This window comes from Rattus norvegicus, chromosome 1, assembly GCF_036323735.1.
Source record: "Rattus norvegicus strain BN/NHsdMcwi chromosome 1, GRCr8, whole genome shotgun sequence".
In the NCBI taxonomy this organism is placed as follows: Eukaryota; Metazoa; Chordata; class Mammalia; order Rodentia; family Muridae; genus Rattus; species Rattus norvegicus.
Genome location: NC_086019.1, coordinates 78771235 through 78797622, shown reverse-complemented (window position 1 = coordinate 78797622; position 26388 = coordinate 78771235). Strand labels below are relative to the sequence as shown.

General features: G+C 39.2%; 1 protein-coding gene across 3 annotated transcripts in view; it reads left to right on the top strand.

Annotated features, from left to right (window-relative positions):
• The first annotated feature begins 661 nt into the window (after positions 1–661).
• The window catches only part of Kir3dl1 (killer cell immunoglobulin like receptor, three Ig domains and long cytoplasmic tail 1), a 40927-nt gene continuing 15200 nt past the window's right edge, over positions 662–26388 (top strand). For 2 of the 3 annotated variants that reach the window (XM_063265852.1, XM_063265848.1), the window contains exons 1-3: positions 662–947; positions 1180–1215; positions 20293–20598. In XM_063265852.1, coding sequence (XP_063121922.1) covers positions 914–947; positions 1180–1215; positions 20293–20598 — 376 coding nt within the window. In that variant the 5' untranslated portion in view covers positions 662–913. Of the gene's footprint in view, positions 948–1179; positions 1216–18886; positions 19166–20292; positions 20599–26388 lie in introns of all 3 variants that reach the window. The other variant, NM_181479.2, reaches the window with a different exon arrangement.

Here is a 26388-nt window from a genome sequence, read left to right as displayed (position 1 = left end):
TAGAAAGTAAGATTGTGTTCTGTACTTGCAGAGCACCAACTTCAAATGCAAAATCCCACACTAGTGGGATCACAGCTGCCAGAGACTCCTGCAACAGGGCATCTAATGAACACCCTCTTCTGACATGACCAAATACCAGTCCTAACATACAAATGCACACTGATATATGCACATAATTTTAAAATTAAATGTTTTAAACAGTTTGAATGTTAGGTTATAAAACAATTGAATTAAAGCTAAAATCCACTTGTTTTGTTTCTTTGACTTTTAAACAGAAGTGAAATTTTATTATTCTAAATAAGTACATAATTAACCACTTAGGAAATTACATGATTGTACCTTGAAACTGGAATAAGTGTAGCATAATCATTTTGACTGACATATTAGGATTGCTTTTATAACATGAATAATATTCATTGAACACATTACACATAAAACCACAGGAGCCATTGACATTCAGATTTAAAAAGCAACAAAATGCATCAAAAGTTTTAGTATGAATCAAATTTAGACTAAGAGGGTTTGGTCCAAGATGAAACTCAGATGTGGTCATGGTAAATGTTGTGTCTGGAGAACTAAAGTCTGAAAATTTTCAGGAAGCTATGGTCTTCCTAGGCCACTGGAAATCAGTAGATCCCACTTGAAGCCAGAGACAGGAACATGCCCCATTAATACAAGCTCTTGGGAGGCAAAGTCAGGTGGATCTCTGAGTTCGAGGCAAGTATTTTCTACAAAGTGTAGGACAGTCAGGACTACACAGAAAACCTGTCTCAAAAAGAATTACTTTGGTGTTGACTGTGAATGAGGTCTGTTGGTAAGCTTTGCTTCCTGTGGTCAAGTATGTACTCTGAGCCTCTCAAGACATCCTGTAAACTTTCTTCTTGCTCTGCTTCTTTCCAGCCAAAGCAAAACCATGATGTTCGAGTTCCTAAGCCTACTGTGTTCTGGTGAGTTCTGTTGAGAATGAAAAGTGTGAAATAACAGTGTAGAAATATCATCTTGGGAGGTTGAAATTGTCCCACACAGAAATACTGAGTTCCATAGAAAATATTAGTACATAAGTTCATATTAACAATGTGGGCTCTGGTTCTAATGTTTAGAGGCCAAAAAGAAACTTGAGGTGTCAGAGTTTGGCTATTGGAAGGTGGTAGATCTTTCATCATGAGTTTTTCTTTCCAGGTTTCTTCCTAGTCCAGAGGATGTCAGCACACATGGGTGAGTCCATCCTTAAAACATTGAGTTACCATCTATCCCAATAGATGGGTTTTGTTCTAACAGAAGAGTAGGCAATGTGTATTTTGAGGGGTGGGGGCCAGTGTGTGTAATTGGTGGTGAGTCTTTTGAACAACAGTTATGTCTCTGGAAACCTGCCTCTCAGTTCTGTCCTAAATACTCCCAAATACTGTACCTGGTAGACTTGGTAATTAACGTTGATTGGGTAAACAAAACTACTGTGGTACAAGGGGGACAGTGTTTCACCGTGTAGTCATGGATATACTACAACTCATTTAGTAGACCAAGCTAGCCATGAACTCAGATATCCACATGCCTTTGCTTCCCAAGTGCTAAAATTAAAATCATGTTCCACAACACCAAGTAGATATTAAGCTGTTTTAAATCTAAAAAAAAAAAATAATAATCTTCCGTTTTCTGTACTATGACCCCAAAACCCACACATATTTGGGTTTAGATATTTTAATTTATTATTGATTGTATATATGAGTTGCTTGTCAAATCATTGAGGATATTAATTTAGTCTTTAGACATTCATTCTATAAAAAGGATTTGTGCACCTTATTGTAACATCACAATATTGTAACATCTTTCCTGGTCTTACTTTCAATGAATCATTTCACTTTTTCTACATGAAGATGTATTCATGTAACTCATTGCCAGCCCTTTATTTCAACTTGAAGAATTCCACATTTTCTGTAATTTTTGATGAAGAATTCTGTCTGCTAGAGATTTTCTGACTAAAGTTCTTTTTTAACTGTCTCATTTTAAACTGTCTTTTTATATTATTGGATATTTTTATTTACATTTCAAATGTTATTCCATTTCTCAGTTTCCCATCTATAAAGCTCCATCCCATACCATCTCTCCCTTCTTCTATAAGGGTGTTCGCCCTCCCCAACCACCCACCATTTCCTGGGTCCCTGCCCTGACTATCCCCTACATTGGGGTTCAGCCTTGACAGGACCAAGAGCTTCTCCTCCCCTTGGTGCCCAAAAAGGCCATCCTCTGCTAAATATGCAGAGGAGTCATGGGTTTGGCCTTGAGTAGTAGTTTACTCCCAGGGAGCTCTGGTTGGTTGATATTGTTGTTCTTATGGTCTTGCAAGCCCCTGCAGCTCTTAGATACTGTCTCTAATTCCTCTGACAGTTCAATGGTTGGCTGCTAGAATTCACCTCTGTATTTGTCAGAATCTGGCAAAGCAGCTCAGGAAACAGCTATATCAGGCTTTGTTAGCATGCACTTCTTGGCATCACCAATATTTTCTGGGTTTGGTGACTGTATGTAAATGAGCTGGATCCCCAGGTGGGTCAGGCTCTGAATGGCCATCCCTTCACTCTGGTTCAAACTTTGTCTCGGTATCTCCTTCTGTGAATATTTCTGTTCCCCCTTTAGGAAGAACTGAAGCATCCACACTTTGGTCTTCCTTCTTCTTGAGCATCATGTGGTCTGTGGATTGAATCTTGGGTAATCCAAGCTTTTAGTGAGTGACTCACTTATTAGTGAGTGCATACCATCTGTGGTTTTTGTGATTGGGTTATCTCACTCAGGATGATATTTTCTAGTTTCATTCATTTGAGTATGAATTTCATGAAGTCATTGTTTTTGATAGCTGAATAGTACTCCATTGTATAAATATACCACATTTTCTGTATCCATTTCTCTGTTAAGGGACATCTGGGTTCTTTCCAGCTTCTGGCTATTATAGATTAAGCTGCTATGAACATACAGGGGCATATGTCCTTGTTATATGTTGGAGCATCATTTGGGTATATGCCCAGGAGTGGTATAGTTGGGTCCTCAGGTAGTACTATGTCCAATTTTCTGAGGAACCTCCAGATTGATTTCCAACCAACCAGCTTGCAATCCAATGAACAATGGAGGAGTGTACCTCTCCCTCCACATGCCCAACAGCATCTGTTGCCACCTGAGTTTTTGTTCTTAGCCATTCTGACTGATATGAGGTAGAGTCTAAGGGTTGTTTCAATTGGCATTTCCCTGAAGACTAAAATTGTTGAACATTTCCTTAGGTACTTCTCAGCCATTCAATATTCCTCAGTTGAGAATTCTTTGTTTAGATCTGTACCTCATATTCTAATACAGTGTTTTGACTCTCTGAAGTCTAACTTGTTGAGTTCTTTGTATATATTGGATCATAGCCCTCTATCAGATGTAGGATTGGGAAAGATCTTTTCCCAATTTGTTGGATGCAATTTTGTCCTTATGAAAGTGTCCTTTGACTTACAGAAGCTTTACAATTTTATGAGGTTGCATTGGTCAATTCGTGATCTTAGTGCATAAGCCTTTGGTGTACTCTTCAGAAAATTATTCCCAGTGCCCATGTTTTCAAGACTTTCCACAATTTTTATTAGTTTGAGTGTATCTGGTTTTCTATGGAGGTCCTTTATCCACTTGTACTTGAGCTTCATACAGGGTGTTAATAATGGATCTATTTGCCTTCTTCTACATGCTGACCTCCAGTAAATGAGCACCATCTGTTGACAATGCTATCTTTTTTCCACTGGATAGTTTTAGCTCCTTTGTCAAAGATCATGTGACCATAGGTTTGTGGGTTCATTTCTGCATCTTCAATTCTATTCCACTGATCTACCCTGCATATCTCTGTACCAATACCATAGAGGTTTTATCACTACTTTTCTGTAATACAGCTTTAGGTCAGGGATGGTGATTCCCCAAGATTTCTTTTATTGTTGAAGATAGTTTCTGCTGTCCTGGGGTTTTTGTTATTAAAAAAGATTTTGCAAATTGCTCTTTCTAACTCTATGACAAATTGAGTTAGAATTTTGATAGGGATTGCACTGAATCTGCAGATCACTTTTGGCAAAATGGCCATTTTTCTATATTAATCCTCCCAATTCATGAGCATGGGAGGTCTTTCCATCTTCTGAGATCTTCTTCAATTTCTTTCTTCAGAGACTTGAAGTTCTTGTTATACAGATCTTTCACCTGCTTGGTTAAAGTCACAACAAGGTATTTTATATTATTTGTGACTAATGTGAAGGGTGTCATTTACCTAATTTCTTTCTCTATCTGTTTATCCTTTGAGTAGAGGAAGGCTATTGATTTGTTTGAGTTAATTTTATATCCAGCCACATTGCTGAAGTTGTATATAAGGCTTAAGTAGTTCTCTGGTGGGGCTTTTCAGGTCATTTTAGTATGCTATCATTTCATCTGCAAATAGTGATATTTTAACTTGTTTCTTTCCAAGTTCCATCCCTTTGATGTGCTCTTGTTGTCTGATTGTTCCAGATAGAACTGTGAGTACTATATTGAATAAGTAGGGAGAGAGTGGGGAGCCTTGTCTAGTCCACAATTTTAGTGAGATTGCTTCAAGTTTCTCTCCTTTTAGTTTGATGTTGGCTACTGGTTTGCTGTATATTCCTTTTAATGTTTTCGTATGGACCTTGAATTACTGATCTTTCCAAGACTTTTAACATGAGTGTGTATTGAATTTTGTCAAATGCTTTCTCAGCATGTAATAGGATGATCCTGTGAATTTTTTCTTCGATTTTGTTTATATAGTGGATTACATTGAAAGATTTCCATATATGAAACCATCCCTGCCTCCCTGGGATGAAGCCTACTTGGTTAAAATGGGTGATCATTTTCTGTGTTCTTTGATTTGGTTTGAGAAAATTTTACTGAGTATTTTTGCATTGATATTCATAAGGAAAATTGGTCTGAAGTTCTCTTTTTCGCTGGGTCTTTGTGTGATATCGGTATAAGTGTAATTGTGGCTTCATAGAAGGAACTGAGTAGTGTTCTTTCAATTTCTATTTTGTGGAATAGCTTTGAGCTTTAGTAAGGTTTCTTCTGTGAATGTAGGTGCCGTTGCACTTGGACCATAGATATTCAGGATTGAGAGTTCATCTTGGTGGATTTTTCCTTTAATGAATATGAAGTGTCCTTCCTTATCTTCTTTGATAATTTTTGATTGAGAGTTGATTTTATTGGATATTAGAATGTCTACTGAAACTTGATTTGTGGGATCATTTGCTTGGAAATTTGTTTTCCAGCCTACTCTAAGGTAGTGTCTGTCTTTGTCTCTGAGGTGTGTTTCCTGTAGGCAGCAAAATGCCAGGTCCTCTTTACTTATCCAGGGTGTGAATATATGTCTTTTGGGGGGAATTGAATCCATTGATATTAAGAAATATTAAGGAATAGTGATTGTTGTTTTCTCTTATTTTTGTTGTTACAGTTGGAATTATGTTTTTATTGCTCTCCTCTTTTGGGTTTGTTGCAAGAAGATTACTTTCTTGCTTTTTCTAGGATATATTTTCCCTTCTTTTGATGAAATGTTCCATCTACTATCCTTTGGTGGGCTGGATTTGTAGAAAGATGTTGTGTAAATTTGGATTTATCATGGAATATCTTGGTTTCTCCATCTATGGTAATTGAGAGTTTGCCAGGTATGATATCCTGGGCTAACATTTATGTTCTCTTAGGGTTGTATGACATCTGCCCAGGATCCTCTGGCTCTCTTAGTCTCTGGTGAGAAATCTGATGTAATTCTGATAGGTCTGCCTTTATATGTTACTTGCTCTTTTTCCCTCACTGCATTTAATATTCTTTTTGTTTTGTGCATTTGGTGTTTTGAGTGTTATATGACAGGAGGAATTTCTTTTCTGTGCCAATATATTTGGAATTCTGTAGGCTTCTTGTATGTTTATGCCCATCTCTTTCTTCAGGTTATGAAAGTTTTGTTGAAAATATTTACTGGCCCTTTACGTTGGGAATCTTCACTTCCTTCTATACCTATTATCCTTATGTTTGATCTTCTCACTGTGTCCTGGATTTTCTGGATGTTTGGGGTAAGGAGCTTTTAGAATTTTGCATTTTCTTTGACAGTTGTGTAAATGTTTTCTATGGTATCTTCTGCCCCTAAATTTCTCTCTTCTATATCTTGTATTCTGTAGGTGATACTTGCATCTATATTTTCTGATCTCTTTCCTAGGTTTTCTATCTCCAGGCTTGTCTCCCTTTGTGTTTCTATCTCCAATTTCAGATCCTGGATGGTTTTGTTAAATTGCTTCACCTTTTTGGTTGTGTTTTCCTATAATTTTTTAAGGGATTTTTATTTTTCCTCTTTAAGGGCTTGTGTGTGTTTTCCTGTGTTGTCGTGTATTTTTAAGGGAGTTTTTATATCCTTCTGAAAGTCCTTTATCATCATCATGAGATGTGATTTTTAAATCCAAATCTTGCTTTTATGCTTTGTTTAGATATCCATTATTTGCTTTGGTGTGAGAACTGGGCTCTGATGATGCCAAGTAGTCTTGGTTTCTGTTGCTTAGGTTCCTGTGCTTGCCTCTTGTCCTCTGGTTGTCTCTAGTCTTATCTGGTCTTGCTCTCTCTGACAGTAGCTTCGCCCTCCTGTAAGCCTGTGTGTCAGCACTCCTGTAGACCTGTTTTCTCCCAGTGGGATCTGGGACCCAGAGACCTGTGGGACTAGGTCAGTTCTGGGAACAGGTAGAAATCAGAACCGTCCTGTCCCACACTGCTCCTCGATTTGTGTGTCCTGAGGCCTCTGGGTAGGTCACTCAGAACAGAAGAGTTGGTCTTATCACTGCTCTCAGGTGTGTCGGCACTCCTGGTGACTGGCTTTCAGCTCTGATCACAGGTAGGGACTGAAAAGATCCTCTCCTTGACTGCTCCTAGGATCCTGTGTCCAGCGGGTTCTAGGCATGTTCCTCTAGGGGCAAGAATGTGAGCAGAAGTAGTGTTCTCCCCTGAGCTATCAGGTTGTCTGTACTTCTAAAAATCCAGCTCCACCCACCATGGGATTTGGGTACAGAAAGGTTTGGGACTGGGTCAGCTCTGAGTACAGGCAGAAACCAGAAGGGTCCTGTCCCAGACTGCTCCTAGTTTCCTGTGTCCAGAAGGCACTAGATGGGTTACTCTTGGGCCAAGACTGTGGGCAGAAGTCTCCCCTGAGCTCTCAGGATCGTCCTCACTTCTGAGAATCCAGCTGTCTCCCCAACAGGATTTGAATACAGAGCTCTGTGGGACAGAGTCAGCTCTGAGCACAGGCATAAACCTGAAGGGTCCTGTCCTAGACTGCTCCTGGTTTTGTGTGTCCTGAGGGCTCCAGGCAAGTTACTTGGAACAGAAGAGTAGGTCTCACCTCTGCTCTCAGGTGTGTCCTTACCTCTGCTCTCAGGTGTGTCCCAAAAGTTTAATATACTTTAGTTCTGAAGGGCAGTTTGCTAACATTTATTGGCCGACTTTTTCTTTTTTCCACTTTCCTCACTGAAAACATCATCCTGATCTCTTGTGACTTGTAGGCTCAGAAATTGGCCATTAACTGCATTTGAAACTCTTATGCTTAATTTGCTTTTTTCATCCTATTTCTAGTATCTCTCTTAATAAATTGTTCTGTGATCTTGTTTGGGTTGAAATTTTTTTGTGTCACTGACCCTCTTAGACCTGACCATTTTCATATTACTCTATGTTTCAAGAGTGTTCTATGTTTTTTCTCTAAATGGGTTTTTCTGCTTATTTTTAATAGCTGGTTTCTTCTTTTTGTTAATATTTTACAAATTCTTTGAGAATTTTATATGCCACATTTTAATTACATGCATACCACTGCCTATCATTCAAGACCTCTCCTCCCCTATCCTCCCAAGTGAACTTCTGTTTTCCTTTTCCCTCTAATGAATTTCAATAACTGATAATTGGTATTCATATAACATCAAAATATATGACCATTTTTCATCATTGTATTTTAATATACTTCTTATACTTATATGTGAGACTATATAATGCCTAATCTAAACACACTAGTTCTTTTATTTTAAGAAATGCACTACTGAAACATTCTATTAACTTTTTTTAATTTATTTTATTTATTTATATTCCAGTCATTACCCTCACCTTGTTCCCCTCTCCCTTGCCTCTGAGAGAGTGATCTACCCTCCCTGACAAAGCCTCCTCCTTCCCTAGGTCTTCAAGTCTCTAAGATTAAGCACATCTTTTTCCACAGAGGCTAGACCAGACAGACCTCTGCTATATATGTGTCAGGGGCCTCCAACTGGCTTGTATGCTCCTGGTTAAACTCAGTCCCTGGGAGATCCCAGGGTGCAAGTATCTGCCTCTGTCTCAGTCAGCTGCAAGTAGGGACTCTCAGAGGACAGGAATGCCAGGTTTCCCATCTATAATCACATCATTAACCTTTTCCCCCCAACATGGGATGGATCCCAACTTGGGTCAGTCATTGGAATACCTTTTCTTCGGTTTCTTCTCTATTTTCATCCCTCTAGTTCTTTTAGAGAGGAACAATTTTGGGTCAGAAATTTTGACTGTGGGTTAGTAACTCTGACCTGCCACTTGAGTCACTGTTTATCTACTAGAGGTGGATGCTTTGAATTCCCTCTCCCCAGTGTAGGGCATTCTGGTTACAGTCACCTCCAATGAGTCCTTACTTTCTAGAGAGTCACCACATATGCATACACACATGCACACTCACCTGCGCGCACGCACGCGCACGCGCGCGCGCACACACACACACACACACACACAGCTGCTTATCGCCATTTATTCTTTTGTCTCTGGGCTTCTTTCCTGCCCCCCCCCCATATATGATCCTGTTTGCCTTTGCCTTTGCCTTTTCCCCCTTCTATACAGGTCCTTTCCTCTCTCTACCTCCCTTTATTATTTACTTCCCTTTCTAAGTGGGATTAAAGCCTCCTTACCTGGGCATTTCTGCTTGAGACACTTCTTATGGTCTGTAGGTTATATCCTAGGTATTCTGTACTTTCAGGGTAATACCCACTTATCAGTGAGTACATACCATTCATGTCCTTTTGGGTCTGAATTACCTTATTCAGGATGATATTTTCTAGTTCCATCTTTTTGATTGCAAAATTCATTATGTCTTTGTTTTTAATAACTGTATAGTGTTTCATTCTGTAAATGAAAAACACTTCCTGTATCCGTATTTTGGTTGAGAGGCATCTGGCTTCTTTCTAGCTTCTGGCTATTACAAATAAGAACATGGTAGAGCACCTGTCTTTGCAGTATAGTGGGGCATTCTATGGGTATATGCTTAAGAGTAGTATAACTGGGTCTTCAGGTAGACTACAATTTTCTGAAGAGCCACCAGACAGATTTCCAGAGCAGTTTACCAGTTTGCAAGCCCACAAGAAATAGACTAGAATTCCTCTGTCTCCACATCCTGACAAGCACTTGAGTTTTTGATCTTAGTCATTTTGATTGGTGTGAGATAGAATTTCAGGGTCATTTTGATTTGCATTTCTCTGATGACTAAGGACTTTAAACAATTCTCTAAGTGCTTCTTGAACATTTGAAATTCTTCTGTTGTGAGTGTTCTGTTTAACTCTGTACCCCCATTTTCAATTGGGTTATTTGGTTTTCTGGAGGTTGACTTCTTGAGTTCTTTATATACTTTGGATATTAGTCCTGTGTTGGATGTAGTAAAGACTTTTTTCCTAATCTGTAGGTTTCTGACTTGTCCTACTGACAGTATCTTTTACCATAGAGAAGCTTTTTAGGGTAAGATAATTGACATCTCATTTATCAATTCTTGATTTTAGAGCCTGAGCCATTGGTGTTCTGTTCAGGAAATTATCCCCTATGCCAATGAGTTTGAGGCTTTTTCTTCCTTTCTCATCTATTAGAAGGAAGGTACAGCTCAGGGAGGGAGGAGAGGTCCCATGTTAGCTGAACTGTGTGGGTATTCCAGCAAGTATGTGTATTTGGATAGATTCTCACCTGGGTCTTTGCTTACTGTGGACAACCTAGGATGGTCTCAAGCTGCAGCATTTGGGCACATATCAGGCTGCTGCTCAACTTTATAAATTTTTTACTTTGTGTGTGTGTGTGTGTGTGTGTGTGTGTGTGTGTGTGTGTGTGTTTACATGTTCCATGGCACATTCTATCTCGAAGTCACCAAGGTAGCTAAGTAGTGCTATATTCCAATGTTTCACATGCATGGAAACATTGAAAATATGGAGAAACTACATGTCTGCATCTAACTTACCACTATCAGTGTAGAAACATGAGTCATTGTGATGTCTGTGAATGGAGCTCTCTATGAGATTACATAAAGGACAAATGTGCTCAAAAGAAGTATTCCTGCAGGTTTTTTTTCCAGATTCTTTTTTCTTTCTTTTTTTTTTTTTAATTTATTTAATAATAATAATTCTTTGGTTTCTGGGCAAACATCCCCCTCCCCCCTCCCCTTCCGTATGGGTGTTCCCCTCCCAACCCTCCCCCCATTGCCGCTCTCCCCCCAACACTCTAGTTCACTGGGGGTTCAGTCTTAGCAGGACCCAGGGCTTCCCCTTCCACTGGTGCTCTTACTAGGATATTCATTGCTACCTATGAGGTCAGAGTCCAGGGTCAGTCCATGTATAGTCTTTAGGTAGTGGCTTAGTGCCTAGAAGCTCTGGTTGCTTGGCATTGTTGTACAAATGGGGTCTCGAGCCACTTCAAGCTCTTCCAGTTCTTTCTCTGATTCCTTCAACGGGGGTCCTATTCTCAGTTCAGTGGTTTCTTGCTGGCATTCGCCTCTGTATTTGCTGTATTCTGGCTGTGTCTCTCAGGAGCGATCTACATCCGGCTCCTGTCGGTCTGCACTTCTTTGCTTCATCCATCTTGTCTATACGGGTGGCTGTATATGTATGGGCCACATGTGGGGCAGGCTCTGAATGGGTGTTCCTTAAGTCTCTGTTTTAATCTTTGCCTATCTCTTCCCTGCCAAGGGTATTCTTGTTCCCCTTTTAGAGAAGGAGTGAAGCATTCACATTTTGATCATCCGTCTTGAGTTTCATGTGTTCTAGGCATCTAGGGTAATTCAAGCATTTGGTCTAATAGCCACTTATCAGTGAGTGCATACCATGTATGTCTTTCTGTGATTGGGTTAGCTCACTCAGGATGATATTTTCCAGTTCCAACCATTTGCCTACGAATTTTATAAAGCCGTTGTTTTTCATAGCTGAGTAATATTCCATTGTGTAAATGTACCACATTTTCTGTATCCATTCCTCTGTTGAAGGGCATCTGGGTTCTTTCCAGCTTCTGGCTATTATAAATAAGGCTGCGATGAAAATAGTGGAGCACGTGTCTTTTTTATATGTTGGGGCATCTTTTGGGTATATGCCCAAGAGAGGTATAGCTGGATCCTCAGGCAGTCCAATGTCCAATTTTCTGAGGAACCTCCAGACTGATTTCCAGAATGGTTGTACCAGTTTGCAATCCCACCAACAATGGAGGAGTGTTCCTCTTTCTCTGCATCCTCGCCAGCATCTGCTGTCACCTGAGTTTTTGATCTTAGCCATTCCCACTGGTGTGAGGTGAAATCTCAGGGTTGTTTTGATTTGCATTTCCCTTATGACTAAAGATGTTGAACATTTCTTTAGGTGTTTCTCAGCCATTAGGCATTCCTCAGCTGTGAATTGTTTGTTTAGCTCTGAACTCCATTTTTGAATAGGATTATTTGTCTCCCTGCGATCTAACTTCTTGAATTCTTTGTATATTTTGGATATAAGGCCTCTATCTGTTGTAGGATTGGTAAAGATCTTTTCCCAATCTGTTGGTTGCCGATTTGTCCTAACCACAGTGTCCTTTGCCTTACAGAAGATTTGCAGTTTTATGAGATCCCATTTGTCGATTCTTGATCTTAGAGCATAAGCCACTGGTGTTTTGTTCAGGAAATTTTTTAAAGTGCCCATGTGTTCCAGATGCTTCCCTAGTTTTTCTTCTATTAGTTTGAGTGTATCAGGTTTGATGTAGAGGTCCTTGATCCACTTGGACTTAAGCTTTGTACAGGGTGATAAGCAAGGATCAATCTGCATTCTTCTACATGTTGACCTCCAGTTGAACCAGCACCATTTGCTGAAAATGCTATCTTTTTTCCATTGGATGGTTTTGGCTCCTTTGTCAAAAATCAAGTGACCATAGGTGTGTGGGTTCATTTCTGGGTCTTCAATTTTATTCCCTTGGTCTATCTGTCTGTCTCTCTACCAATACCATGCAGTTTTTATCACTATTGCTCTGTAATACTGCTTGAGTTCAGGGATAGTGATTCCCCCTGAAGTCCTTTTATTGTTGAGGATAGTTTTAGCTATCCTGGGTTTTTTGTTATTCCAGATGAATTTGCAAATTGTTCTGTCTAAATCTTTGAAGAATTGGATTGGTATTTTGATGGGGATTGCATTGAATCTGTAGATCGCTTTTGGTAAAATGGCCATTTTTACTAAATTAATGCTGCCAATCCATAAGCATGGGAGATCTTTCCATCTTCTGAGGTCTTCTTCAATTTCTTTCTTCAGTGTCTTGAAGTTCTTAGTGTACAAATCTTTCACTTACTTGGTTAAAGTCACACCAAGGTACTTTATATTATTTGGGTCTATTATGAAGGGTGTTGTTTCCCTATTTTCTTTCTCGGCTTGTTTCTCCTTTGTATAGAGGAAGGCTACTGATTTAGTTGAGTTAATTTTATACCCAGCCACTTTGCTGAAGTTGTTTATCAGCTTTAGTAGTTCTCTGGTAAAACTTTTGGGATCACTTAAATATACTATCATATCATCTGCAAATACTGATATTTTGACTTCTACTTTTCCGATCTGATTCCTCTTGACCTCCTTTTGTTGTCTGATTGCTCTGGCTAGAACTTCAAGAACTATATTGAATAAGTAGGGAGAGAGTGGGCAGCCTTGTCTAGTCCCTGATTTTAGTGGGATTGCTTCAAGTTTCTCTCCATTTTGTTTAATGTTAGCAACTGGTTTGATGTATATGGCTTTTACTATGTTTAGGTATGGAGCTTGAATTCCTATTCTTTCCAGGACTTTTATCATGAAGGGGTGTTGAATTTTGTCAAATGCTTTCTCAGCATCTAATGAAATGATCATGTGGTTTTGTTCTTTCAGTTTGTTTATATAATGGATCATGTTGATGGTTTTCCATATATTAAACCATCCCTGCATGCCTGGGAGGAAGCCTACTTGATCATGGTGGATGATTGTTTTGATGTGCTCTTGGATTCGGTTTGCCAAAATTTTATTGAGTATTTTTGCATCGATATTCATAAGGGAAATTGGTCTGAAGTTCTCTTTCTTTGTTGGGTCTTTGTGTGGATTAGGTATAAGAGTAATTGTGGCTTCATAGAAGGAATTCGGGAGTGATCCATCTGTTTCAATTTTGTGGAATAGTTTGGATAATATTGGTATGAGGTCTTCTATGAAGGTTTGATAGAATTCTGCACTAAACCTGTCTGGACCTGGGCTCTTTTTGTTTGGGAGAACTTTAATGACTGCTTCTATTTCCTTAGGAGTTATCGGGTTGTTTAACTGGTTTATCTGTTCCTGATTTAACTTCGGTACCTGATATTTGTCTAGGAATTTGACCATTTCCTGTAGATTTTCAAGTTTTGTTGAATATAGGCTTTTATAGTAAGATCTGATGATTTTTTGAATTTCCTCTGAATCTGTAGTTATGTCTCCCATTTCATTTCTGATTTTGTTAATTTGTACACACTCTCTGGGTCCTCTCGTTAGTCTGGCTACGGGTTTACTATCTTGTTGATTTTCTCAAAGAACCAACTTTGGTTCTGTTGATTCTTTCTATGGTCCTTCTAGTTTCTACTTGGTTGATTTCAGCTCTGAGTTTGATTATTTCCTGCCTTCTACTCCTCCTGGGTGTATTTGCTTCTTTTTGCTCTAGAGCTTTTAGGTGTGCTGTCAAGCTGCTGACATATGCTCTTTCCTGTTTCTTTCTGCAGGCACACAGCGCTATGAGTTTTCCTCTTAGCACAGCTTTAATTGTGTCCCATAAGTTTGGGTATGTTGTACCTTCATTTTCATTAAATTCTAAAAAGTTTTTAATTTCTTTCTTTATTTCTTCCTTCACTAGGTTATCATTGAGTAGAGCATTGTTCAATTTCCATGTATATGTGGGCATTCTTCCCTTATTGTTATTGAAGACCAGTTTTAGGCCGTGGTGGTCTGATAGCACGCATGGGATTATTTCTATCTTTCTGTACCTGAGAGGCCCGTTTTTTGACCAACTATATGGTCAATTTTGGAGAAAGTACCATGAGGAGCTGAGAAGGATGTATATCCTTTTGCTTTAGGATAGAATGTTCTATAAATATCTGTTAAGTCCATTTGGATCATGACTTCTCTTAGTCTGTCTACGTCTCTGTTTAATTTCTGTTTCCATGATCTGTCCATTGATGAGAATGGGGTGTTGAAATCTCCCACTATTATTGTGTGAGGTGCAATGTGTGTTTTGAGCTTTCGTAAGGTTTCTTTTACGTATGTAGGTGCCCTTGTATTTGGGGCATAGATATTTAGGATTGAGAGTTCATCTTGGTGGATTTTTCCTTTGATGAATATGAAGTGTCCTTCCTTATCTTTTTTGATGACTTTTAATTGAAAATTGATTTTATTTGATATTAGAATGGCTACTCCACCTTGCTTCTTCTGACCATTTGCTTGGAAAGTTTTTTTCCAGCCTTTCACTCTGAGGTAGTGTCTGTCTTTGTCTCTGAGGTGTGTTTCCTGTAGGCAGCAGAATGCAGGGTCCTCATTGCATCTCCAGTTTGTTAATCTATGTCTTCTTATTGGGGAATTGAGGCCATTGATGTTGAGAGATATTAAGGAATAGTGATTATTGCTTCCTGTTATATTCATATTTGGATGTGAGGTTATGTTTGTGTGCTTTCATTCTCTTTGTTTTGTTGCCAAGACGATTAGTTTCTTGCTTCTTCTGGGGTATAGCTTGCCTCCTTATGTTCGGCTTTACCCTTTATTATCCTTTGTAGTGCTGGATTTGTAGAAAGATACTGAGTAAATTTGGTTTTGTCATGGAATATCTTGGTTTCTCCATCTATGTTAATTGAGAGTTTTGCAGGATACAGTAACCTGGGCTGGCATTTGTGTTCTCTTAGGGTCTGTATGACATCTGTCCAGGATCTTCTGGCCTTCATATTTTCTGGCGAGAAGTCTGGTGTGATTCTGATAGGTCTGCCTTTATATGTTACTTGACCTTTTTCCCTTACTGCTTTTAATATTCTTTCTTTATTTTGTACGTTTGATGTTTTGACTATTATGTGACGGGAGGTATTTCTTTTCTGGTCCAATCTATTTGGAGTTCTGTAGGCTTCTTGTATGTCTATGGGTATCTCTTTTTTTAGGTTAGGGAAGTTTTCTTCTATGATTTTGTTGAAGATATTTACTGGTCCTTTGAGCTGGGAGTCTTCACTCTCTTCTATACCTATTATCCTTAGGTTTGATCTTCTCATTGAGTCCTGGATTTCCTGTATGTTTTGGACCAGTAGCTTTTTCTGCTTTACATTACCTTTGACAGTTGAGTCAATGATTTCTATGGAATCTTCTGCTCCCAAGATTCTCTCTTCCATCTCTTGTATTCTGTTGGTGAAGCTTGTATCTACAGCTCCTTGTCTCTTCTTTTGATTTTCTATATCCAGGGTTGTTTCCATGTGCTCTTTCTTGATTGCTTCTATTTCCATTTTTAATTCCTTCAACTGTTTGATTGTGTTTTCCTGGAATTCTTTCAGGGATTTTTGTGTCTCCTCTCTATGGGTTTCTACTTGTTTATTTATGTTTTCCTGGAATTCTTTCAGGCATTTTTGTGATTCCTCTCTGTAGGCTTCTACTTGTTCTCTAAGGGAGTTCTTCACATCTTTCGTGAAGTCCTCCAGCATCATGATCAAATATGATTTTGAAACTAGATCTTGCTTTTCTGGTGTGTTTGGATATTCCATGTTTATTTTGGTGGGAGAATTGGGCTCCGATGATGCCATGTAGTCTTGGTTTCTGTTGCTTGGGTTCCTGCGCTTGCCTCTCGCCATCAGATTATCTCTAGTGTTACTTTGTTCTGCTATTTCTGACAGTGGCTAGACTGTCCTATAAGCCTGTGTGTCAGGAGTGCTGTAGACCTGTTTTCCTGTTTTCTTTCAGCCAGTTATGGGGACATAGTGTTCTGCTTTCGGGCGTGTAGTTTTTCCTCTCTACAGGTCTTCAGCTGTTCCTGTGGGCCTGTGTCTTGAGTTCACCAGACAGGTCACTTGCAGCAGAAAAGTTGGTCTTACCTGTGGTTCCGAGGCTCAAGTTTGCTCTTGGGGTGCTGCCCACGAGCTCTCTGCGGTGGCAGCAACCAGGAAGATATGCGCCGCCCTTTCCGGGAGCTTCCATGCACTAGGGTTCCAGATAGCGTTTGGTGTTTTCCTCTGGCATCCGAGATGTGTGTGCAGAGTGCAGTCTCTTCTGGTTTCCCAGGCGTGTCAGCCTCTCTGAAGGTTTAGCTCTCCCTCCCACGGGATTTGGGTGCAGAGAACTGTTTATCCAGTCGGTTTCCTTCAGGTTCTGGCGGTGTCTCAGGCACAGGGGTCCTGCCGCTCCTGGGCCCTCCCCTACGGGAACCCAGAGGCCTTATACAGTTTCCTCTTGGGTCAGGGATGTGGGCAGGGGTGGGCAGTGTTGGTGGTCTCCTCCACTCTGCAGCCTCAGGATTGCCCACCTGACCAGGCGGTGAGGTCTCTCTCCCACGGGGTTTGGGAGCAGAGAGCTGCTGGGGGCTGGGATCCGTGGGTGTGGGACTTCCCATTCCTGCAGTTTTATTGTAGATTTTTTTTGTTTCTGAAATACTATGAGATTTCTTGCTTTAACCCTTGAGTTCTAGAATATTCACAAAGTAATTCTCATGAGGATAGTGTTATAATTCTAGAGTCGATGAACATGAATCAAGAATGTTCCTTTTCACTCCTCCATTGCTGGTGGGATTGCAGACTGGTACAACCATTCTGGAAATCAGTCTGGCGGTTCCTCAGAAAATTTGACATTGAACTACCTCTCTTGGGAATATAACCAAAAGATGCCCAAACATATAAAAAAGCCACGTGCTCCACTATGTTCATAGCAGCCTTATTTATAATAGCCAGAAGCTGGAAAGAACCCAGATGTCCTTCAACAGAGGAATGAATACAGAAAATGTGGTACATCTACACAATGAAATCTTACTCAGCTATCAAAAACAATGCCTTAATGAAATTCGTAGACAAATGGTTGGAACTGGAAAGTATCATCCTGAGTGAGCTAACCCAATCACAGAAAAACACACATGGTATGCACTCATTGATAAGTGGCTATTAGCCCAAATGCTTGAATTACCCTAGATGCATAGAACACATGAAACTCAAGACGGATGATCAAAATGTGAATGCTTCACTCCTTCTCTAAAAGGGGAAGAAGAATACCCTTGGCAGGGAATAGAGATCAAAGATTAAAACAGAGACAGAAGGAACACCCATTCAGAGCCTGCCCCACATGTGGCCCATACATATACAGCCATCCAATTAGACAAGATGGATGAAGCAAAGAAGTGCAGGCCGACAGGAGCCGGATGTAGATCTCTCCTGAGAGACACAGCCAGAATACAGCAAATACATAGGCGAATACCAGCAGCAAACCACTGAACTGAGAATAGAACCCCCGTTGAAGGAATCAGAGGAAGAACTGGAAGAGCTTGAAGGGGCTCGAGACCCCTTATGAACAATAATGCCAAGCAACCAGAGCTTCCAGGGACTATTCTTTAGCCACTACCTAAAGACTATACATGGACTGACCCTGGACTCTAACCTCATAGGTAGCAATGAATATCCTAGTAAGATCACCAGTGGAAGGGGAAGCCCTGGGTGCTGCTAAGACTGAACCCCCAGTGAACGTGATTGTTGGGGGCAGGGTGGTAATGGGGGGAGGATGGGGAGGGGAACACCCATAAAGAAGGGGGTAGTGGTTAGGGGGATGTTTGCCCGGAAACCGGGAAAGGGAATAACACTCGAAATGTAAATAAGAAATACTCAAGTTAATAAAAAAAGTTAATGAAAAAAAAAAGAATGTTCCTTTTCTGCTATTTTTGGGTTATCAGTTTCTATCAGGCATCTCACAAGGAATTTCGCTCTACTCATCTGATATATTTCTTTTCAGATTACAATTTTATGATCAAATCTACTTCACTATTTAATATTTATTTTAAGTCTCTTAGTTAACAGATCTTACCAGAGAAAAAATATCATATGTCTATGATAGAGAACATTGGTTATTTGAAGATGACCTATTGTGTTTCCTTGGGTGGGAGACAACCCATACTAATATGCTCACCCCATAAAGCAAACCCATGACATACCAAACAATGATTTCATCAATGCCCAATTAGGTGAATCTGTGAGATTAATGAAGTTATTACTAGCAGTAGGATTATTCATAGAAGAAAGAAAAAACTCAAAGCATTACTAAATGCATACCTCAATATGGGTGCTTTTCATGAAAGCCAAAATAATGGAATGCTACACAACTTTTAGGCATTTAACGTGTCTTAGACATCTCCTTTTGGAGCTCAGCTTTCCTAGTTGCTTAATTATTTTTATAGAACTTAAAAGGGACAAGGGGGAATCTTTCAAGTTTTAGCTTTCCAGGACATTTGAAGTTTATTTACCTACTAAGCCTCCTGAGATTCTCAATTTCTCCCATTAGAAAATGGATAGCTTAACACACAGGAAAAAATATAGAAAGTACCTCAAAGAATTAAAAATTGTAGATTTAACTGTCAGTAATAAAACAATCATTAAAATTTTACTCTGTTACTCTTCTTACAGGAAGTTATGATAAGCCTTTTCTCTGTGCCTCGCCAAGTTATATTGTTCCTCAGGGACAGAATGTGACTCTTATTTGTGACTCTCATAGTAAACCTAACATATTCAAGGTGTACAAAGAAGATGGGTTTCCTATCCTTCAGTTACATGAGAAAACATTCACGAAGAGCCTTGACATTGGTCCTGTAACCCCAGAATATGCAGGCACCTACAGATGCTTTCATCATCAATACCCTAATGAAATTTCAGCGCATAGTGAACCTCTGAAGATCATAATTTCAGGTCAGAGTCCATATCTGCAGTATCATTTTATTCCCCCATATCTACGAGCCCTAGAATTTCAGAAATAGTTTTAGTCAGTTTTGTCATTATAGAGAACTATTCAACAATACTGTACTGGGCACAATGTAGTACCCATGGACATGCACTTTCTTGTACTTAAGGATTCCTGAGTTTAAAATAACTCAAGGAAATATTGGGCTTTGAAAATGGATGTTTGATATCAGAGAAGGTATCAAAAAGCTGACATCAGGATGGGAGACTATCCTAAATTATCCTGGGTCTGTAGAATTACAAGTGTTAGTATAAAAATAATTAATAAAACAGTTGTTAGCAGAAAAAAAGCATTATAGGGAGACACTCTACTGCTAACAATGGCATTGAAAAAGTCTCCAAGTGCCCAGGAATAAATGAGGTCTCTAGAAGATGAAAGGCAAAAAGAATAAATAATTTCTAGTGATTTGAGAAGTAACATATCCCTGTAGAACATTTATTTATGTATGCCATTTTGGCTTGTTTCAGAATTCTGATCTCCAGAACACTTATACTCTTTTTAAGAACTATATTTGTGATATTTTTCTGCAAGTGATTGAAAATTAATAGAAAATCTATTTCAATGGGAATATTAAAAACTGGAGATGTCTGGAAAGCAATAGGTCACCAAAGTTTTGGAGGGGGCAATGCTCATGAATATGAATCAGGAACACCTTACATAAATTTGTATAATAGAGATAACCAGAAGAGTTTGGCTGTTAATGACCCTCATGACAAATCCCTTATTATTCCAAGGAATATACTTGTTCAAAAGTGGCACAAAGCAACTCAAAGCTGGTATGAAGCTTGTCATGTTTCCTGCTCTCCCCAAACTTGGAAAGGGACAATAAGATCTATGGTAGAATGGTTCGGATGACACAGTATCACAAGAAATCAGTGGAAAAATATTGTGCGCTGATAGAACAAAAGGATTCGGGAGTGTATATAGAAATATGGACAAATCTGTGTACAAAGTTGGCATAAGCACATAAAAGTACACAGAGGCACTGGCAGGGAAAACAGACTAAGAAAAGGAGGACTGTAGATTTTTCAGAACAGATAATGTAATCAGGTCCCTGTAATCTCTTTATTTCTAGGAATCTACATGAAGCCTTTCCTCATAGCTCCACAAACTCCCCTGGCAAATTCAGGAGAGAATGTGACCCTGGAGTGTCATTCAGAGATTATGTTTGATACCTACATTTTGACTTCACACAGAATGGAAATACTAAAAGAAACTTTGCAGCATTTTCAAGAATCTCATTTTAGTGGGTCTTATGCCAGTTTCACAATTGGTCCCATGACACCTGATCACAGTGGAACATACACGTGCTATGGTGCTTACAATCATAGCTTATATGAGTGGTCAGACTCTAGTGACCCCGTTGACATCAAGATCACAGGTAAGAGTGTATATACCTGCTCATTACCCTATTTGCAATACATAGCAGGTATTTTGTTGTTTGGAAACCCTGGGAGGTCAGGAGAACAATGGATTTGGGGAACTCAGAGAAAGGCAGCATTGGTTAGTATTTTACTGATGTAGACAATGAAAATAAATGTACAAGGAAAGACCATTGTTTGAACAGTAAATCACAGACACAGGGAGATGCAAAGGAGTAATAAGACAGATGAAAAAAAGGGACGACTTGGCAAGTTTGATTTGAATCAGAGAGAATGAAGTTACTCTACTACCATTCAAACTCTTAGACAGTTTATAATTTTGTTTGGATTCTACATCTATTGGAAGGCTACCAGGATCATCAAAAGAATCATGTATCTGGCCTGAATTTAAGTGCCTAGGTACACTGCTTTTTAATGGGTCCTTAATGCCTTTGCAAAGCTGGGACCTGATGATTTTTTTTCTGTTTAGTTTGACAGTTTCTTTTCCTGTGGTTGACCTAATGTTCATCCCAGAAATCCATAACCCTCAGTGAATAAAGCACCAATTGCTGTTTGTTCACTACATCTCCAAACTGTTTTTCAGTTCATATTCAAAAGTTATTTAGACATTCTAGGTTGGCTAAAGAGAAACTTTGATAGAGTTTTTACAGGTGTATATGCACAATTGAAGTGTGTCAGAGATAGACAAAGATAGAGAAAGACAGAGATAAAGACAGAGAGAGACAGAGAAAAAAAGACGTGACAGATAGAAAGCATGGCATGTGTGGGAAGAGAAAGCCTACAAAAGTCAAAAGCCCCAATGGAAGATATGAAAGTGAAAATGGAGAAAGAATGGCAGATGTTGGATAATTCAAAACGGATCTATGGAAGCACATGATAAATCACACTGGGGCAATAATACACTAAGAGGAACGAGAAAGGGATGATCTACATTTCTGACTCTAGAGGAAAACACCTAGTACCCTCAGGGCCCCTGTGCATAGGGACCCAGAACTAGGGGCAGGCCCTTCTGGTTGCTGCTTCCATGGAGAGCTGAAACCCAGCCCCAAGGAGCAACTTCAGGACCGAGACCACAGGGAAGACCAACTTTTCTACTCCAAGTGACCTGCCTGGTGGACTCAGGACACACAAAGGCAAAATTCCTCTGGGAATGAACATTTCTGGTTTCTAGCTGGCGCCTAAACCTCGCTGATTCTGGTCCACAGCTCCCTGCTCTCAAATCCCGAGGGAGAAAGAGCTGATCGCCCAGATGTGAGGGCACTCCTGAGACTGCAGGGTAGGAGAGATCGCCACTTCTGCTCAACTTTGCCCACATCCCTGGCCCTAGAGAAACCTGTATAGGGCCTCTGGGAACAGGAAGATAGGGGCAGTGAAGCTGCAGGAACTCTGGGGTCCAGACTTTGCTCAGATCTGAACGGATCCAGTCAAAGAGAACCCTGCAGCCAAATCCCATGGGAGGGAGAGCTAGACCTTCAGAGGGGCAGACATGCCTGAGAAGCCAGAAGAAACCACTCTCTGCCCATATTTCTGACTCTAGAAGAAAACAACTAGCACTATCTGGGTCCTCTGTGCACATGGACCCAGGAGAAGTAGGAACAACCCCTTCTGGTTCCTGCTGACAATGACAGCTGAAAGCCAGTGGACAGGAACGACTATGCATCTGAAAGCAAAACATTCTGTTCCCATAAATGGCTGAAAGAAAATAGGAAAACAGGTCTACACCACTCCGGTCTACACCACTCCTGACACACAGGCCTATAGGACAGTCAAGACACTGTCAGAAATACCCAAAAAAGGTAACAACAGAGACAACCTGAGAGTGAGATGCAAGTGCAGGAACCCAAGAAACAGAAACCAAGACTACATGGAACCATCAGAGCCCAATTCGCCCACCAAAGCAAACACGGAATATCCAAACACACCAGAAAAGCAAAATCTAGATTTAAAATGACATTTGAACATGGTGATGGAGGACTTTGAGAAAGCCATAGAGGAATGCAGAAAACACAAGTAAACAAGTAGAAGACTTTAGAGAGGAAACAGAAAAATCCCTGCAAGAATTAAAGGAAAACACAATCAAGCAGGTGAAGATATTGAAAATGGAAATAGAAACAACAAAGAAAGCACAAAGGAGACAACACTGGATAGAGAAAACCAAAGGAAGAGACAAGGAGCAATAGATAAAAGCATCACCAAAAGAATACAAGAGATAGAATCTCAGGAGCAGAAGATTCCATAGACGTCATCAACACAACTGTCAAAGATAACGGAAAACGGAAAAAGGTTACTGGCACAAAACATACGGGAAATCCAGGACACATTGAGAAGATCAAACCTAAGGATAATAGGTAAAGAAGAGAGTGAAGATTCTCAACTCAAAGGACCAGTAAATATCTTCGACAAAATCATAGAAGAAAACTTCCCTAACCTAAAGAAAGAGATGCCTATAAATATGCAAGATGCCTACAGAACTCCAAATAGATTGGACCAGAAAAGAAACTCCTCCCTTCACATAATAGTAAAAACACCAAATGCACAAAACAAAGAAAGAATATTAAAAGTAGTAGGGGAAAAAGGTCAAGTAAATTATAAAGGCAGACCTATAAGAATTACACCAGATTTCTCACCAGAGACTATGAAAGTCAGAAGATACTGGACAGATGTCATCCAGACCCTAAGAGAACACAAATGGCAGCCCAGGTTACTGTACTCACCAAAACTCTCAAAACATAGATGGAGACACAAAGATATTCCAAGACGAAACAAAACTTCCACAATATCTTTCTATAAATCTAGCACTACAAAGGATAATAAATAATAAAGCCCAACAAAAGGAGATAAGCTACACCCTAGAAAAAGCAAGAAATTAATTGTTTTGCAGCAAAACAAAGAGAAGACAAGCACACAAACATAATCTCACCTCCAAATATGAAGAAAATAGGATGCAACAATCACTATTCCTCATTGTCTCTCAACAACAAGGGACTCAATTCCCCAATAAAAAGACACTGATTAACAAACTGGATATATAATGAGGACCCAGGATTTTGCTACCTACAGGAAATACACCTCAAAGACAAAGACAGACACTACCTCGGAGTAAAAGGTTAGAAAACAATTTTCCAAGCAAATGGTCTGAAGAAGCAAGCCGGAGTAGCCATTCTAATATCAAATAAAATGGATTTTCAACCAAAATCATCAAAAAAGATAAGGAGGGACATATCATATTCATGAAAGGCAAAATCCACCAAGATGAACTCTCAATCCTAAATATCTATGCTCCAATTATAAGGGCACCAACATACATAAAAGAAATCTTACTAAAGCTCAAACTACACATTGTACCTCACACAATAGTATTAGGAGATTTCAACACCACATTTTCATCAATGGACAGATCATAGAAACAGAAATTAAATAGAGACGTAGACAGACTAACAGAAGTTTTGAACCAAAAGGACTTAACAGATATTTATAGAACATTCTATCCTAAAACGAACGGATATACCTTCTCCTCACAGACTCATGGTACTTTCTCCAAAATGGACCATACAATCTGGAACAAAACAGACCTCAACAGATACAGAAAGATAGAAATTATGCCATGAGTCCTATCAGACCACCACGAGCTAAAACTGGTCTTCAATAACAATAAGGAAAGAATGCCGACATATACATGGAAGTTGAACAATGCTCTACCTAATGATAAGCTTGTCAAGGAAGAAATAAAGAAAGAAATTAAAGACTTCTTAGAATTTAATGAAAATTAAATTAGAGCATACCCAAACTTATGGGACACAATGAAAGTTGTGCTAAGAGGAAAACTCATAGCTCTGAGTGCCTGCAGACAGAAAGAGGAGAGAGCATATATCAGCAGCTTGACAGAACACATAACAGCTCTAGACAAAAAGAAGCAAAAACACCCAGTAGGAGTAGAAGCCAGGAAATAATCAAACAATATCAAAGGAAATTCAAAAAATCATCAGATCCTTCTACAAAAGTCAATATTCAACAAAACTTGAAAATTTGGAGGAAATGGACATTATCCTGAACAGATACTAAGTACCGAAGTTAAATCAGGAACAAATAAACCATTTAAACAACCCCATAACTCCTAAAGAAATAGAAGCAGTCATTAAAAGCCTCCCAACCAAAAAGAACCCAGGTCCAGATGTGTTCAGTACAGAATTCTATCAGACCTTCATAGAAGACATCATACCAATATTATCCAAAATATTTCACAAAATTGAAACAGATGGAACGTTACAGAATTCCTACTATAAAGCCACAATTACTCTTAAACCTAAAGCACACAAAGACCTAATAAAGAAGAGAACTTCAGACCAATTTCCATTATGAATATCGAAAAATACTTAATAAAATTCTTGTAAACTGGTTCCAAGAGCACATCAAAACAATCATCCATCATGATCAAGTAGGCTACATTTCAGGTATGAAGGGATGGCTAAATTTACGGAAATCGTCAATGTAATCGACTATATAAACAAACTGGAAGATAAAAACATCATGATCATTTCATTAGCTGCTGAGAAAGCATTTGACAAAATTCAAAACGCCTTCATGATAAAAGTCCTGGAAAGTATAGGAATTCAAGGCCCATACCTAAACATAGTAAAAGCCATATACAGCAAACCAGTAGCTAACATTAAACTAAACGGAGAGAAACTTGAAACAATCCCACTGAAATCAGGGACTAGACAAGGCTGCCCACTCTCTCCCTAATTATTCAATATAGTCCTCGAAGTCCTAGCCAGAGCAATCACACAACAAAAGCAGATCAAAAGGAAAGAGTTTGGAAAACAAGAAGTCAAAATATCACCATTTGCAGATGATATGATATTTAAGTAATCCCAAAAGTTCCACGAGAAACTACTAACCTGTTAAAAACCTTCAGCAAAGTGGCTGGGTATAAGATAAACTGAAATAAATCAGTAGCCGTCGTCTACACAAAAGAGAAACAAGCCAAGAAAGAAATTAGGGAAACGACACCCTTCATAAGCATACCAAATAATATAAAATATCTTGGTGTGACTTTAATGATGCAAGTGAAAGATCTGTATGATAAGAATTTCAAGCCTCTGAAGAAAGAAATTGAAGAAAACCTCGGAAGATGGAAAGATCTCCCATGCTCATATATTAGCAGGATTAATATAGTAATAATAGCCATTTTATCAAAAGTGATCCACAGATTCAATGCAATCACCATCAAAATTCCAATCCAATTCTTCACAGAGTTAGATGGAAAATTTGCAAATTTACCTGGAATAAAAAAAAATCCAAAATAGATAAAACTATCCTCAACAATAAAAGGAATTCTGGGGAACTCACTATCCCTGAACTCACACAGTATTACAGAGCAATAGTGATTTAAAAAACTGTAAGGAATTGGTACAGAGACAGGCAGACAGAGCAGAGAAATAGAATTGAAGACCCAGAAATGAACCCACACATCTATGGTCACTTGCTTTTTGACAAAGGAAAAAAGATAGCATTTTCAACAAATGGTGTTGGTACAACCAGAGATCAGCATGTAGAAGAATGCAGATCAATCAATTCTTATCACCCTGTTCAAAGCATAAGACCAAATGGACCAAGGACCTCCACATCAAACCAGATACACTCAAACTAATAGAAGAAAAAGTGGGGAAGAACCTCGAACACATGGGCACTAGAGAAAATTTCCTGAACAAAATACCAATGGCTCATGCTTTAAGATCAAGAATCAACAAATGGGATCTGATAAAGCTACAAAGCATCTGCAAGGCAAA